The following is a 17094-nucleotide window of genomic DNA, read 5'->3' as shown; positions in this document are numbered from 1 at the left end:
AGGACAGGGACAGTAGGTGATGGGACAGGTTACCTTGCACTTGTTGTCTCTGGGTGTTCAGCGCCTCCAGCCAGTAGGGATCCTCTGGGGTCTGCAGAGGAGAGACCCCCACTGACACTCCTCACATAGCAGAGACAGGGATCCACACAGCAATGTCTTTTGTAGTTTTATTGCAGGAAAGCAGCATCACAGTCTGTACACAGCATTATCTCTCTCTCTCTGCATGCCTATGCCCTGCTCAGCTCTATCTCTTCCTGCTCATAGCAACATAATTCCCCTCCCTCCATAGGCCTTGCCCCCGCTGCCTGCTACAGCGTCCGCTGTGGCGGACGCTGCGCTCACGAGAGCCCTCCCCGCAATGGCGCCGGGCCCGCTGCGAGGGGGGGCCGCAGCGCTCGCGCGAGAGCTACTCCTGCTCTCAATAGAATTGAGAGCAGGAACTCGCGTCGAGCGGCTAGGCACGCCCCCTGGCAGTTCAGCCAATGAGGGCGAACCTGCCGGGTGACGTCATGGCCACGCCCCCGTCACTCCTCCGCCACGCCCCCCCCGGTCTCTGCTCCTGCAGTGAGCTGCAGACCGGGGAATCGCCGGAACGCGTAGCCAAAAGCGCGGGTGCGCATTAGAGCGCCGTGACCGGGGCCTTAGCCTACCCCAGGTGGGGTAAGAGGGAGAGATCGCTTTTCTATCAGCTCTACTCAATATCACTCCTCAGACTAATTGAACTCTCTTCACAATTGATAACTTAATTTAGGAGGTATATCCCAATTTGAACATCTCAAGGGAGTGTCTCTAACTTTGAATCATTACAAGACAAAGCTGGATACAGATTGGCCCACACACAGCAGGGGGCGTTCCAACAAATATCCACCCCTTTGATTGACATACCTCATGTTGCAAAGCCCACCCTCGAATATTGCTACATGATTCAAGGCTGAAAATGTAGGCCTCGGCCATGATCAACGCCTGAGGCGCGCTGGTGCTTACCAGAGAGCCCCTGCAGCCGCAATGAGAGCGGCTTTAGCAGGGGCTCGCGCACGCTTCCGCAAGCGTGGGTTTTAGGAGAATTTTAGATTCAAGCGCTCAAGGGAGTGCAGGGCCGGTCACGTGAGCGGTCCGCCCAATGAGGGCGAACCAGCTCCGTGACGTCACTGGCCCGCCCCCCGACACGCCCACGGACGGCGCGCTAACCAAGGCCAGGGAAAGCACCCGCTTTCCCTCAGCCTCAGCGCGCCTCCGTACGGCTGCTGCAACCCTGGACGCAGCCTTACATGGAGGCCATGTGAAGGAATTAACCTTTCCACTGCCTGTACTAACAGGACTGACAGAAGAAAGGCCCAGAATTAGCAATAGCTGCCGAAGGCCAGGCTATATATATATATATATATATATATATATATATACATACATATATATATATATATATATATACATACATACACACACACACACACACACACACACACACACACACACACACACACACACACACACACACACACGTTATTGCACTCACTGGCGCGTTGCTGCGGAACATATACAAGCGGCCATTGTCTTCAATCAGCCGCGCGTGAAAACTGGGAGAGGATAACATATGTGTACACATTGTAAAGCAGTACTCCACTGTCACCCATATGTACAGTAGGGCCCCGCTTTTCGGCGTTCCGCTCATACAGCATTTCCCAATGTATACCCATATTCATTAGGTTTGGCGATTGTTCCGTTTTTCCGGCATGATGCGCTCTGCAGCTGAGTATCCGGTGCTACCGAGAAGGGGGGACGCCAAACTCATGCGCAGACCGCGGGACGGCCGAGGTCGCGCATGTGCAGAACGGGGGGAAGCAAGTCTGCGCAGAAAATGCCAATTGCCAGTTCCACTTTTCGGCGATTTTCGCTTTCCGGTGGCACCAGGGAACAGAATTGGCCCGCCTGTACTGCCTGGGTGCTCTTACGAAGAACGGCATATGCAGATGTAGTAATCGGGCACTCTCAGGTCTTAGTAAAGGTGATTGTTAGTTTATTCAGACATGTCAACGTTTTGGTTTGCGCGGGAACCGCACGCACACCTTTTTAAACATCATATCTAACGAGTTTTGCATAATAAAAAATAGTTCCACTTCAGACACTTGTATTATTTATTTGTACCACGTGTCTTCTTCATCAAGATATTCCCTATAACTTTACAACTGTGTTATTAAAAAAAAAAAGTAAAATATGGTTTTGGTTCCTGAATGGAGGGCAGGGAGAATAACTTGTGGTATTGCATTTTTGCAAAGCAGCAGCTTGTGCTGAATATAACCAACGTGCTGCACACATTCCCTCTCCCTGCACTACTGTATGTACAGAGGTTGTGTGTGTGATGTGGTTGGGTCATTCGCATCACGTGGGCCGAGTGACAACGACGGGGAGCGCGTGCGCTTTTGCTCGCGAGACAGCAGTTGGCAGGTGTGGCATCGGGCTCCTGAACGCGCCTGTCATGTGACCCGGCGGCCGTGTTGCACTCTTGGCCTCTAGCTACAGGTTTCGGGGTGTGCGGGTTGCTGGGTTTCCATAGTGATGTGACGCGCGGGGTGCGAGATGGAGCACGAGCTGTTGAGTGCTGCGCACGCGGAGTTGGAGAGGCGGCAGCTGCAGGAGGCGGAGGAGCTATACGGGCGCGTGATAGAGAGCTGCGCGCTGGGGAGGTATGCGTGAGGGCCGCCCGGCCGCGTGTCACTTGTACAGAGCAGCGCCCGGCTACATGTCACCTGTACACAGCAGGGCCCGGCTACATGTCACCTATAAAGAGCAGGGCCCGGCTACATGTCACCTGTAAAGAGCAGGGCCCGGCTACATGTCACCTGTACAGCGCCCGGCCGCATGTCACCTGTACAGAGCAGGGCCCGCCTACATGTCACCTGTACACAGCAGGGCCCGGCTACATGTCACCTGTACACAGCAGGGCCCGGCTACATGTCACCTGTACAGAGCAGCGGCTGGCCGCGTGTCACTTGTACAGAGCAGCGCCCGGCTACATGTCACCTGTACACAGCAGGGCCCGGCTACATGTCACCTGTACAGAGCAGCCGCATGTCACTTGTACAGAGCAGGGCCCGGCTACATGTCACTTGTACACAGCAGGGCCCGGCTACATGTCACCTGTACAGAGCAGCGGCTGGCCGCATGTCACATGTACACAGCAGGGCCCGGCTACATGTCACCTGTACACAGCAGGGCCCGGCTACATGTCACCTGTACACAGCAGGGCCCGGCTACATGTCACCTGTACAGAGCAGGGCCCGGCTACATGTCACCTGTACAGCGCCCAGCCGCATGTCACCTGTACAGAGCAGGGCCCGGCTACATGTCACCTGTACAGCGCCCGGCCACATGTCACCTGTACAGAGCAGGGCCCGCCTACATGTCACCTGTACACAGCAGGGCCCGGCTACATGTCACCTGTACAGAGCAGCGGCTGGCCGCGTGTCACTTGTACAGAGCAGCGCCCGGCTACATGTCACCTGTACACAGCAGGGCCCGGCTACATGTCACCTGTACAGAGCAGCGGCTGGCCGCATGTCACTTGTACAGAGCAGGGCCCGGCTACATGTCACTTGTACACAGCAGGGCCCGGCTACATGTCACCTGTACAGAGCAGCGGCTGGCTGCATGTCACATGTACACAGCAGGGCCCGGCTACATGTCACCTGTACACAGCAGGGCCCGGCTACATGTCACCTGTACACAGCAGGGCCCGGCTACATGTCACCTGTACAGAGCAGGGCCCGGCTACATGTCACCTGTACAGCGCCCAGCCGCATGTCACCTGTACAGAGCAGGGCCTGGCTACATGTCACCTGTACAGCGCCCGGCCGCATGTCACCTGTACAGAGCAGGGCCCGGCTACATGTCACCTGTACAGAGCAGGGCCCGGCTACATGTCACCTGTACAGCGCACGGCCACATGTCACCTGCACAGAGCAGGGCCCGCCTACATGTCACCTGTACAGCGCCCGGCAGCATGTCACCTGTACAGAGCAGGGCCCGGCTACATGTCACCTGTACAGAGCAGGGCCCGGCTACATGTCACCTGTACAGAGCAGGGCCCGGCTACATGTCACCTGTACAGAACAGTGCTCGGCAGCGTGTCACCTGTACAGAGCGGCATGCGGCCGCGTGTCACCTGTACAGAGCGGCATGCGGCCGCGTGTCACCTGTACAGAGCAGCGGCTGGCCGCATGTCACATGTCACCTGTACAGAGCGGCGCCCAGCTACATGTCACCTGTACAGAGCAGGGCCCGGCTACATGTCATCTGTATAGAGCAGGGCCCGGCTACATATCACCTGTACAGAACAGCGCCCGGCCACCTGTCACCTGTACAGAACAGTGCTGTCACCTGTACAGAGCGGCATGCGGCCGCGTGTCTCATGTCACCTGTACCGAGCAGCGGCTGGCCGCATGTCACATGTCACCTTTACAGAGCTGCGTACGGCGGCATTTCACATGTCACCTGTACAGAACAGTGCCCGGCCGCGTGTCCCATGTCACCTGTACAGAGCAGCGGCCGGCCACATGTCACCTGTACAGAGCTGCGCACGTCCACATGTCACATGTCACCTGTACAGAGCTGCGGCCAGGAGACCGAGGATAGGGGGATATTATGTGGATTATTACACATCAACAATTATCAGTGACATAGCGTGCCCCGCGAACAAAAGGCTGTACCTCTGTCAGGCCACAGAACACATGACTTTTGAAAATAAAATTGAGGACGAACCGTTCACGTGACGCCTCCCGATCGCTTCCAGCCTAGTGCTTGTGTCACGCGTGCGGCCACTATAATCACGGCCTTACACATATCTGGTGACCACATACCGATACATTAATAACAATGTTATACACACACAGGTACATTATTTATAAAATGTGTTACCAGGAAGTAATACGTTGAATTACCTCTCGTTTTCAAGTATGTCCTGGGCATAGAGTTAAAATGACAAATAATACATTGTTACAAGTACAGTTACATAAATGAACAGGGTATACATTATATACAATACATTGCATGCACAGTTAAAGAAGATGTATATTATAGGCTTATGTAACAGTTACAGACTAGATTAAAATGTGAGACAGCTTTAGATTTGAAAGAACTTAAACTGGTGGTGGATGTGAGAGTCTCCGGTAGGTTGTTCCAGTTTTGGGGAACAACCTACCGGAGACTCTCACATCCACCACCAGTTTAAGTGCAGCATTTCCTTTATGCATATAGCCGTGGGCATAATGTGTTCACATGATGTTTAAACTGCACAGGAGCTACAATGTTTAACTATCTGTTTGACTATATATGTGGCTATCTACAACGAACATTTACACTATGAGTGATATTAACGCTCCAACATAAATACTTACCTAACAAGGATCTAGGCGTTTAACCGTAGTGTGCACTGATGTGTTCACGCTACACTGCACTGATTGTCACAAGGGAGGCCAGAGATGGTATGATTGTTACATATTGACACTCATTAATACATTTGGCCACAGGCATTGCACCCCCACAGTGCAGTGCGTATTGAGATTTTCTGTGACAGCAGATCCTTACCACACACTGTACAGGTCACTTATTAACCATTCAGAGTCTGGTGATTAGCTACACTTATTCAGATGTGCTCCTGCATATTTACGTGATGGCTTTATAGTCCCACTTATACGATATAGTGGGGCTTTATACCCCAGTTCACACCCACTTAATTTTAGTTCACACCTTAGATTATAGGCAAGCCTCAGAGGAGGCGTAGGTTCACTTACCTGCATTATTTTAATTTTGAGGTATCTCCTAATAAAGATTATTTTAAATAATTCATCGGTACATTACAATATTTGATTCTTCTGGTGTTATCAGTGGATTAGTCTGTTTTAGAGTGCTCTCGTTATAGGGGTTTCTTTTTCTTTTGTTGTGCATCCTACATTGCCCCTGACTGTAGCACCTCCAGCCAGGCTGTAGCGAGGTTTAAACTTCCCCTTCCTCCCCTACCCCCCCCTTCCCTTAAGTGTTTGATCTTTAAAGTTCACGATATTTTATTTTGTACTTTATTTCTTGAAGCAAATGCAGTATTGAAGATCTTGCCATCGCCTTCAATAACCGGGGACAAATCAAGTATTTTCGAGTTGACTTTTATGAAGCAATGGATGACTACACGGAGGCAATACGAGTCAATCCTAATTTTGAAGTTCCATATTACAACAGAGGTGTCATTTTGTACCGTCTCGGTAGGTGCTGCCCGATCATGCATAATTTGACTCCGTTGATTATATATATTTAATTAAGTGCCGGGGGGACCATGTTAGGCCTCTGCAGCTTCTCTTACCTGATCTTCGGCGACGCATCGCCATGGTAACCGGCATCACGTTGCCATGGTAACGTCACGTCACGTCACGTTGCCATGGTAACGTGACGTCACATGACCCTGTGATGTCATTTGACGCTGGAGCCGAGGAGGACGGTGCGTGAGGCAGGAGGTAAGGAGGCGCACCCCTGACTTAATGCACTGCGTACAGGCAGTCCTCGGTTATCCGACACAATGCGTTACTCAAAATGGCGTTGTAAAGCGAAACGTTGTAAAGCGAAACACGTTTTCCCATAGGAACACTGTTTAAATGAAAGGTTCAGTTCCTGAAGGCATTTTTAACACTAAAATACACCAAATATTTTATGCCGGCAATAAGATATGCAGCACACACATAAATTATATAGTGTATATACTGTATTATATATATAATGTAACATAATAAATAATATATTATATAGTATAATATAATATATAGTATAATATTATATATATATACGCTCTTACGACGCTTTGCAACGTTGTTTATGTGAATGTGTATATATATACACATACACAACGTTGCAAAGCGTCTTAAGAGCGTTGGATAAGCCATTTTGGCGTTGTAAAAATTAATATAGGTATGCATTGCATAGCGTTGGATAAGCCATTCGTTGTAAAGCGAAGCGTTGTAAAACGAGGACTGCCTGTACATTGGTTGCCGTTGTATAAATACAATTATGATGTAATACATTTTGCCACAGAGCTGAGGTTCAAATCAAGCAAAAATAATGGTTCACCACAAGCAGAATTTATAGGTGTGATGGCGGCGGTAAGTTATTGTGTCTTTGGTTAGCTTTCCAGAGAGCAATTATTTGGTGGTATGACCTTATGTGGTAACTTTTTTGCAGATCAGGCTTCTGATGTCTAGGACAGGGTTTTTCAAAAGGGGTTCCATGGGGATCCCTACAAGGTTCCCTGCAATTTTTAGGTAATTTGGAAATTGTACCAAATACAGAAGAATTTACAATGCATCCGATCTCAGACACGCTATTAGAGGGGGTCGGGGTTCCTTACAATGCATCTGATCTCAGACACGCTATTAGAGAAGGTTGGGATTCCGCAGAATTTAACAATATAATGATAGAGTTTCTTAACCAAAAAAGTTGAAAACAAAACTAAAATGCTTCTAGTTCTTGTCCCACTTGGACGGCCCAACCCTTTTTTTATTGGCTTTAATTTGGCACATTTATATTGAAAACTAAAAGATACCTGTATATAGAGAGATGACCTGCTTTATAACTGAGCCCTGATCATTGCACCTTTTGAGCTACTCCTGTGTTCTCTTCCTGACAAGCTTGCCAAAGGTTAAAGGTGGGCATGGGCATGTAGCATGTAGGTCATCTAACTTTATTTCTTGACACTTTGCACCAGTAGTGTAAATCAGGAGTCCTTGGTAATAAATCACCTGCACAATAGAGGTTCAACCTACAGTCAATAATCATAATTAAGTGATTAGCCGTTTATTATAAAGCGGACTCCTCACGCTTGGTAAGTGCATCGTTTCAATAACTACATAGGTACAGGCATACCCCGGTTTAAGGACACTCACTTTAAGTACACTCGCGAGTAAGTACATAGCACCCAATAGGCAAACAGCAGCTCACACATGCGCCTGTCATGTCCTGAACAGCAATACCGGCTCCCTACCTGTACCGAAGCTGTGCGCAAGCGTGGAGACTATAGAGCCTGTTACAAATGCGTTATTTTCATCAGTTATGCACGTATATGACGTACATGCATCGATAAGTGGGAAAAAGGTAGTGCTTCACTTTAAGTACATTTTCGCTTTACATACATGCTCCGGTCCCATTGCGTATGTTAATGCGGGGTATGCCTGTAGTATCCTGAACAAAATAATCTGAAAAGAAGTAACATTTGAATATGTTAGGGAGCTATTTTAAATCCGTCCTTTTGCAGAGTTACAGCAAGTAATTTAAGGGAAAAAAAGTAAACTGGTTCTTGGGTAGCTCTAGAAAATAAAGCACAAAGATAGAAATGTTATCTGTCAACACTTGGTGTACCATCGAAAACCTCAGCATTCTCCACTTTGTTAGCCAGAGCTGTGTGCCTGACAAGTAGTCTCCAAGGCACCAATGAATCTGTGCATGCATTGAGTTATTTATTAGGATGAGACATAAGTTTAGAGGTCTATATTAGGACTGACATTCTTTAAATTAAAAAATGCTGGAGATCTAAGGTGTGCCCTGTATTTTGTCAACTAAAGAACATATAGTTCTGAGATCATGAAATAGTTTTGACATAATATATTTATATATATATCCATTTTTTTTTTTTTTTACCACAGGAGTTTTTGATGAAGCTGTTAAGGATTTCCAGAAAGTATTGCAGTTGAATCCTCACTTTCAAGATGCAAAAATAAGTTTAAAACAAACTCTACAGGACAAAAAAAAGAAAAGCGGACAAGAAATGCTGGCATCTCACATAGCTGAATGACATGAGAATGGGCAGGCTAATTGAACACACCGTCCTTACGCCTATGTGTTTGGTAGGACTAAGGCTCATATTTACTAAGCGGTGCTATTCCATAAAACTCCAGCGTCAGAAGACACCAAATAGCCCATCCATTTGAATTGGCTTCAAGGTGCCCTATGGAAGCACTTTTTTGGTGGTTTAGTCTTATGAATGTGCCATAAGATACATTTTAAAGCAGCAATACATTCAAATGTAGCCCCCCCTTTTTATTTTGTTTTTTAATATAAATAAATCTGTTGTGTAGTATCAGATACTTATTTTTTCTCTCTCCCCCCCTCGTTATGTTCTCTTTAATGAGTTTTAATGTGCTAAGCTTCCTTTGCTGCTACTGTATAGCAACCATTTACAAAGGTACAGCACTTCCTCGTTTGAAATAGTCGACCATATTGTGAACCCGGGGAAGTAGGATCTTTGACGATCGATCAGCAGCTTAGGTCATTACATTTCCTTAAAGCAGCAATACTACTTTCCAACTTTAAAAAAAAAAATATATATATATATATAATTTGTATATGTAATGCATCGGACAATGTATACTTCTACGTTCTTACGTAAACTGGCAGTCGTAGTTACATAGTTACATAGTAGATGAGGTTGAAAAAAGACATAGGTCCATCAAGTTCAACCTATGCTAAATTTAGACAACAGATACTTTATCCTATATCTATACTTACTTATTGATCCAGAGGAAGGCAAACAAAAAACCCCATTAAGGGGGAAAATGAATTCCTTCCTGACTCCAAGAATTGGCAATCGGATTAATCCCTGGATCAACATCCTTCCCATGTATACTTATTTGGTATATCCCTGTATACCTTTCCCATCTAAAAAGATGTCCAACCTTTTTTTGAACAAATCTATTGTATCTGCCATCACAGTCTCCATGGGTAATGAATTCCACATTTTAACTGCCCTTACGGTAAAGAACGCTTTCCTTTGTTGCTGGTGAAACTTCCTTTCCTCCAACCTTAAGGGATGGCCCGAGTCCTTTGTACTACCCGTGGGATGAATAGTTATTTTGAAATCTCCTTGTATTGTCCCTGAATATATTTGTATATAGTTATCATATCCCCTCTTAGACGCCTCTTTTCTAATGTAAATAAATCTAATTTAACCAGCCTCTCCTCACAAGTTAGAATGTCCATCCCCTTTATTAATTTTGTGGCTCTTCTCTGCACTCTCTCTAGTTCCATAATGTCTTTTCTTAGGATTGGAGTCCAAAATTGTACTCCATATTCAAGGTGTGGTCTTACTAATGCTTTGTGAAGGGGCATAATTATATTTACTTCCCTTCCATCCATTGCCCGTTTGATGCAAGATAAGATCTTGTTTGCCTTTGCAGCTACTGCATGACATTGGGCACTATTGCTAATCCTGCTGTCTACAAGCACTCCTAAATCCTTCTCCATCAAGGATTCCCCCAATATATCTCCATTTAATTTGTAAGTCGCCTTTTTATTCTTGCATCCCAAATGCATAACCTTACATTTATCTGTATTAAACCTCATCTGCCATTTACCTGCCCACGTTTCCAGTCTCTCCAAGTCCTTCTGAAGAGAAATTACATCCTGCTCTGATTCTATTACCTTACACAATTTAGTATCATCAGCAAAGATGGAGACTTTGCTCTCGATCCCAACCTCAAGGTCATTAATAAACAAGTTAAAAAGCAGGGGTCCCAGTACCGATCCCTGAGGTACTCCACTCACGACTTTAGCCCAACCTGAAAAAGTTCCATTTATGACAACCCTCTGTTGTCTGTCCTTTAACCAGTTTTCAATTCAGGTGCATATATTATTACTGAGTCCAACTTTATTTATTTTGTACACCAACCTCTTGTGTGAAACCGTATCAAAAGCCTTTGCAAAATCTAAGTAGACCACATCAACTGCATTACCCTGGTCTAAATTCCTACTTACCTCCTCAAAGAAACAAATACGGTTAGTTTGGCAAGATCTATCCTTCATAAATCCATGCTGACTATTACTGATAATTTTGTTTTCCATTAGGTATTCCTGAATATTATCCCGTATTAAACCTTCAAGTAGTTTCCCTACTATTGAAGTCAGGCTTACAGTTCTGTAATTTCCCGGTTGTGATCTAGCTCCCTTTTTAAATATAGGCACCACATCTGCTTTACGCCAATCTTGTGGTACTGAGCCTGTGTAAATTGAGTCCTTGAATATTAAATATAATGGTTTTGCTATTACTGAGCTTAACTCCTTGAGTACTCTTGGATGTATGCCATTGGGGCCAGGTGCCTTTTTTACTTTAATTTTTTCAAGTCGCTTATGAACTTCTTCCTCAGTTAACCAATTGTTCATTAACATGGAGGTTGTGGCTTCCTCCTGCGGCACTACTTTTGAACTTGATTCTTCCCTGGTAAACACAGAGGCAAAGAATTTGTTTAATTCTCAGCTTTTTCCTTATCTCCAATAATCTGCCTACCCATCTCATACTGAAAGGGTCCTATATTTTCTTTTCTCATTATTTTGTTATTAAGATATTTAATGAACTTTTTAGGGTTGACCTTACTTTCTATTGCAATCCTTTTTTCATTATCCATTTTTGCTAATTTGATTGCCCTTTTGCAATTTTTGTTACATTCCTTATAATTCTGATACAATGTCTCCATCCCTTCTAATTTAAAGAATCTAAACGCCTTCCTCTTCTTGTCCATTTCCTCCCCTACCTGTTTATTTAGCCACATTGGTTTTGACTTATTTCTTTTGTACTTATTACCCAAGGGTATACACTGATAAGTGTGCTTTTCTAACAATGTTTTAAAGACTGCCCATTTATCTTCTACATTTTTCCCTGCAAAAACATCATCCCATTGTATTACTACTAGATTAGACCTCAGTTTATTAAAATCTGCCTTTCTAAAGTTTAAAGTCTTTGTTGAACCCAAGTAATCTGTTTTTTGATAATTTATTTCAAATGAGACCATGTTATGATCACTGTTACCCAAATGTTCCAGGACTTCAATATTTGTTATTACTTCTACATTGTTTGATATGCAGAACTGCCCCTCTCCAGGTTGGTTCCTCAGTAATTTGGGTCATATAATTGTCTTTAAGCACCCCCAACAACCTGTTCCCTTTTGTTGTAATGCTAATCTCATTGCCCCAGTCTATGTCTGGATAATTAAAATCCCCCATTATGCAAACATGACCCAGTTTTGATGCCTTCTCCATGAGACAGCTGAACTGTAATTAATTTGCCTCACAAGGGTGTGTTTAGTAGCTGAATTTATTTTAAATAACCTAATAAAAGGTACATTTTAATCATGTTCCTATTATAGGAACAATGCTTCATATCATTGGCAGTAATTTAAATGATCTTTATACCAATTAACCATTAGGATGTGCACCAATTAAGAGAAATTACATTTATTCAGCTACCTTTTTGTTCAACCCTTGCCTACAGCAGGAGCATTACGAGAGCTTGTGTAGTCTCGGTTATTATCATAGCACTGAGAACTATAGTTACTGCACATATGTTTTGCACTCTTTACTGTTAAAGTAGCAAAAAATGTGAAGTTATGCACACAATCAGGATTTTGACAGATTTATAACATGAGCACCATACAATTGCCAGTTTAAATAAGAATGAGAATTATACATTGTCACATGCTTTACATATAAAAATAATACCCCAAAAAGTTGGAAGGTAGTATTGCTACTTTAATGGTTTATTATCGGTGGTGATCAAAAGATTGATCAGAGAAGATTCCCTTATATGTAGCAATCGCGTGCCATACATGTAATATCATATTTATTGGACATAAATGGTCCTGCAGTAAAATACTGTATGTCTGACAAGTTTCCCAGAATCACCGAGGAAATCAAAAAATCAAAAAAATTTTTTGATTTCCTCGGTGATTCTGGGAAACTTGTCAGACATACAGTATTTTACTGCAGGACCATTTATGTCCAATAAATATGATATTACATGTATGACACGCGATTGCTACATATAAGGGAATCTTCTCTGATCAATCTTTTGATCACCACCGATACTATTGTATTTATTACCCTTACAGCACCTGTCATTGATCCCTATTTGTTCAAGCTAACAATGGTGATAGCGGTCTCATTCACTTATCTAATGTGTACTTTAATGGTTTGTAAATTGCATTAGGACTTAGCTGTGTTTAGTAAAAAAAAAAAAAAAAAAATGACCTTCAGGCTTGAGCCTTCCCTTGTATAGAATATCTATGAAGTTGCAGAACTGTAACATCTATATACAAAACATTCTCCGCTTACATCTCAATAGAGGTAGTTGGATAATAACGAAGCATCATTATGGAATCCACAGGAAATGTCGGCGACATATTTTTTGAAAATACCTATTCTTGCTGTGCCCACCACAAAATAATATGCAGCTGCATCTCTCCTGATACATCATGTTTTGTCATATCTGGATGTGTGGCTATTTCATCATTCTACTAAGTAATCAGCAGAATAGAAACCCTATTTGCAGTGCTGCTTTCCGCGCACTATATTGTAATTGTGAAGCGCTTTGAGTCCCATTGGGAAAAAAGCGCTATATGAAATAAAGTTATGTAGCCCTGGTAAGAAATAGGGCTATATGTCTATCCTCCTACTGGTATAAGCCCTGCTAAGGGCAGACTGCCAGTAGTTATCATGGGTTCCCCCCACTTCAAGCCCTGAGTGATGGAGGTAGGCCACCTGACTCTGTGTCTAAGGCAAGAGACATAAGGGAGGGGCCTGCCAAAGTCATAAAGGGCAGTGCACAGTCTAGTGTCAGTTCTGAGTGAGAGAGTTCCTGTTAGTGTGATACAGTTGGAGGAGATCAGGCAGACCCTGATTAGAGCTGATAGAGCTACGGTGGACCAGTGCCTCTCACCCTGCATAGGGGGTGAGGGAAGAGCTAGCCCCACCCTGAGCGCCCGCGGCTTGGGGTGGTGGCAGGGACACAGAGATCCAGAGCCCAACCTGAAGGGGTGCAGTCTGGAGGGAGAGAAGACCCTGTACCTGCTATAAAGCGTGTTGCTGTTGCTACTCTGCTGTGTGAACAATAAAGAGAGCTGCTGCTGCTTTTAACAAAGACCTGACTGGGACTGGAATCTCTCATCCCTGTGTGGGAGTTCTCTGTAAGGGTTCCACCCCATATCCCTGGGGCTTCACAGAGATGGAGGCGTTGCACCACTGAGAAGAGATGAAGGCATGTACTCCAGAAACCTGGTCCTGTCCTCCCCCACACCATTGCGGGAGACTCAGGCCCTCCTGTTGCCAGCAGGTATGCACCACCTAGAAACATGTAGCCAGACCTTAGTACACCCTAGGGTGTCCGTTCTGTGATCGGGGGGGGGGGGGGGGTCTGAGGGCTACAGTTATTATTATTATTATTATTAAATGGCATGCAGTGTCTCTCAACTGATTACATGGCCAACCTAACAGTACAATGCATCAGAAGGATGTCTTTCAGGATACAAAAGAAAACAAAATATGGTGCAGTATATCTAATCCAATGTGTATTAAGGAAATAAATGACTGCCAGTGCACTCAGATTTGACAAAGTGCTTCACTCACGAAATGCGCCAGAGTCTTCTCCTGGTCCTGACCATTTTTCTTCACTGATGCCACAATCATAATACATTTTTATTTTTAAATCCTTTCCTTGCCGAGCCCGTTCATGCTTGCAGTGCACTGCTCACTCCCGTTTGCGGATTCTCCTCTCCACTCAGATTTGATACTGTCAATGTAAGTCTTGTACAATAAAATTGTATTGTAGTATCCAGGTCAGGTCTTTTTATATGCCTGAGAATAGAGAGGGAGCGAAAACAAACATAGTATAACATCTTTTTACTGTTATATAAAGAAGAGGTTATCAGGAACACTCACAAACACAATGAGGACTCTGCGCATAAAGTCACATATCGTCCGTCAGAGACATCCACTGTTTAGCATGTCTTGCATCCAGCTCATGGAAATGTGCCTTTGATATCCTCTGTCTTAGGTTATGCACCCTTTGACTGCCCGGTGGTATAACTTCTGGGTGCGTCTATGCAAAGTCACCTGCCTCTCCTTTAAGATCATCTGCCTTAAGTAGTGTTCCAATAAATAATTAGCTTCCTCTGGGCTCTCGTTTGTGGTATGTGTGTGTTTGTATATATGTATATGTATATGTATATACATATCCCAGAATCCCTTGCTGCAGTGGAAGCACTGTATGCTGGGTGATAATGGTGAAAGGCAGGGTTGCAGACCTGCCTAAGACATGTGAATGTGCTCACAAGTGATCTTTTTATTTGATGTGTATATATATATATATATATATATATATATATATATATATATATATATACATACATCAGTCTTTTCTTAAATATCCAATAGGGTTTATATTAACCAATTCTATTTCTTTTGAAACAAAATAATGTATGAATTAGACAAACAATGAGTAATTAATAGTTAGAGTATGTGCAAAAGTAAGTGAAACCCAGGTTTTACCAGCTAAATTAAAGGGGATAAGTAGAATCGGGTGTTTAAATAATTAGGTAGATATTCAAAAGAGTTTGGGAGGCCCCACCCTATATAAAGATCAGACACTTTGTGAGTTTGGTCTTCACCATACCGGTGTGTGGAAATACATGCCGGAATCAAAAGAAATCTCTGAAGACCTCAGAAAAGCAGTTATTAATGCTCATCAGTCTAGAAAGGGTTACAAAACCATTTCTGAAGATTTGGGGTTCCAATAATCTGCAGTCAGACATAGTCTACAAAGGAAAAAAGTTCAAGACCACAGTCACTACCTAGGGAGTGGTCGACCTACCAAAATCTCTCCAAGAACAACGTGTGAAATCACCCAGGAAGTCACAAAGTACCCCAGAGTAATATTCAAGGATCTGCAGGCCACTCTCGCCTTGGCTAATATGAGAGTTCATGACTCAACTATCAGAAAAGGACTGAACAAGAATGGTGTTCATGGAAAGATAGCCACGAGGAAACCACTGCCCTCTAAAAATAACATAGCTGCCCGTCTGATGTTCGCCAAAGAAGACGTAGATCCACAACACTTCTGGAGCAATGTTCTCTAAACAGACGAGTCAAAGGTAGAAACGTTTTGTTTTGCGAAAACCAAACACTATGTTTCAACAGAAGAATCTCATCCCAACCGTCAAGCATGGTGGTGGGACAGTGATGGTTTGCAGCTGCTTTGCTGCGTCAGGACCTGGACGGCTTGTCGTCATTCACACAACCATGCATTGTATCAGAAGATTCTAGAGGCGAATATCAGGCTATCCGCCCGTGAGCTGAAGCTGAACTGAAAGTGGGTCATGCAGCAAGGCAATGATCCTAGACATACAAGCAGATCTACAAAAGAATGGCTGCAGAAGAAAAAATTCCGCATTTTAGAATGGCCTAGTCAAAGTCCGGATCTAAACCCCATCAAAATGTTGTGGCAGGACCTGAAGCGAGCTGTCCATGCAAGGATGCCTCAAATATCACTGAGATAACGCAATTTTGTAAGGAGGAATCTGACAACATTTCTCAAACCAATGTGAGAGACTGACCTGCAGTTACAGGAAACGCTTAGTTGAAGTCATTGCTGCTCAAAAGAGTTACGTCAGGTACTGAATCTAAAGGTTCACATTCTTTTTCGCACAGGAATATTGAATGTTGAAACATTTGTGCATAAATAAATGTTGAAAAAGTATCATGTTTTTGTGTTATTTGTAGGATCAGGTTATCATGATCTATTATTAGGACTTGGATTAAGATCTAATAACATTTTAGGATTGAACTATGTGAAAATCTTTAGAGGTGCAAACACTTGTGTGTGTGTGTGTGTGTGTGTGTGTGTGTGTGTGTGTGTGTGTGTGTGTGTGTGTGTGTGTGTGTGTGTGTGTGTGTGTGTGTGTGTGTGTGTGTGTGTGTGTGTGTGTGTGTGTGTGTGTGTGTGTGTGTGTGTGTAGTATATATAAGAAATTACATACAAATCTAATCAGTGCAATATAATTTGTGCAAAAAGAACAATACATGTAAAACCTAAATATAACCACTTACGCCCTATCTTTTGCTGCCAGACTTTCAAATGTTCCCTAGGACACAATCTTCGTTCTTTGAACAAAAGTCCATAAATGCATAAAGGTGAGACAAGAAGAAATATATAGTATGATATTGTTAGAAATGAGTGGGATTAAAAGGAAATAAGGACATGCATACACATTCATTTCTTGTTAGTGCAGCTCTCAAAGGGTTACA

At 43.9% G+C, this 17094-nt stretch overlaps 1 protein-coding gene across 2 annotated transcripts; it reads left to right on the top strand.

The window, feature by feature from the left end:
- The first annotated feature begins 2341 nt into the window (after positions 1 to 2341).
- On the top strand, positions 2342 to 9106 carry TTC32 (tetratricopeptide repeat domain 32). Of its 2 annotated transcripts, none has more exons than XM_075598426.1 (3): positions 2342 to 2442; positions 6082 to 6248; positions 8673 to 9106. In XM_075598426.1, the coding sequence occupies exons 1-3, from the start codon at positions 2357 to 2359 to the stop codon at positions 8819 to 8821; spliced, it is 402 nt and encodes a 133-aa protein (XP_075454541.1). In that variant the 5' UTR covers positions 2342 to 2356; the 3' UTR covers positions 8822 to 9106. The 2 variants fall into 2 exon arrangements, with proteins under 2 accessions (XP_075454541.1, XP_075454540.1); XM_075598425.1 differs by lacking the exon at positions 2342 to 2442 and adding an exon at positions 2449 to 2681.
- Positions 9107 to 17094: the final 7988 nt, after the last annotated feature.

The sequence above is a fragment of the Ascaphus truei genome, chromosome 4, assembly GCF_040206685.1.
Source record: "Ascaphus truei isolate aAscTru1 chromosome 4, aAscTru1.hap1, whole genome shotgun sequence".
NCBI lineage: Eukaryota > Metazoa > Chordata > Amphibia > Anura > Ascaphidae > Ascaphus > Ascaphus truei.
The sequence above is the reverse complement of the archived record's forward strand: the minus strand, read 5'-3'. Positions and strand labels throughout refer to the sequence as shown.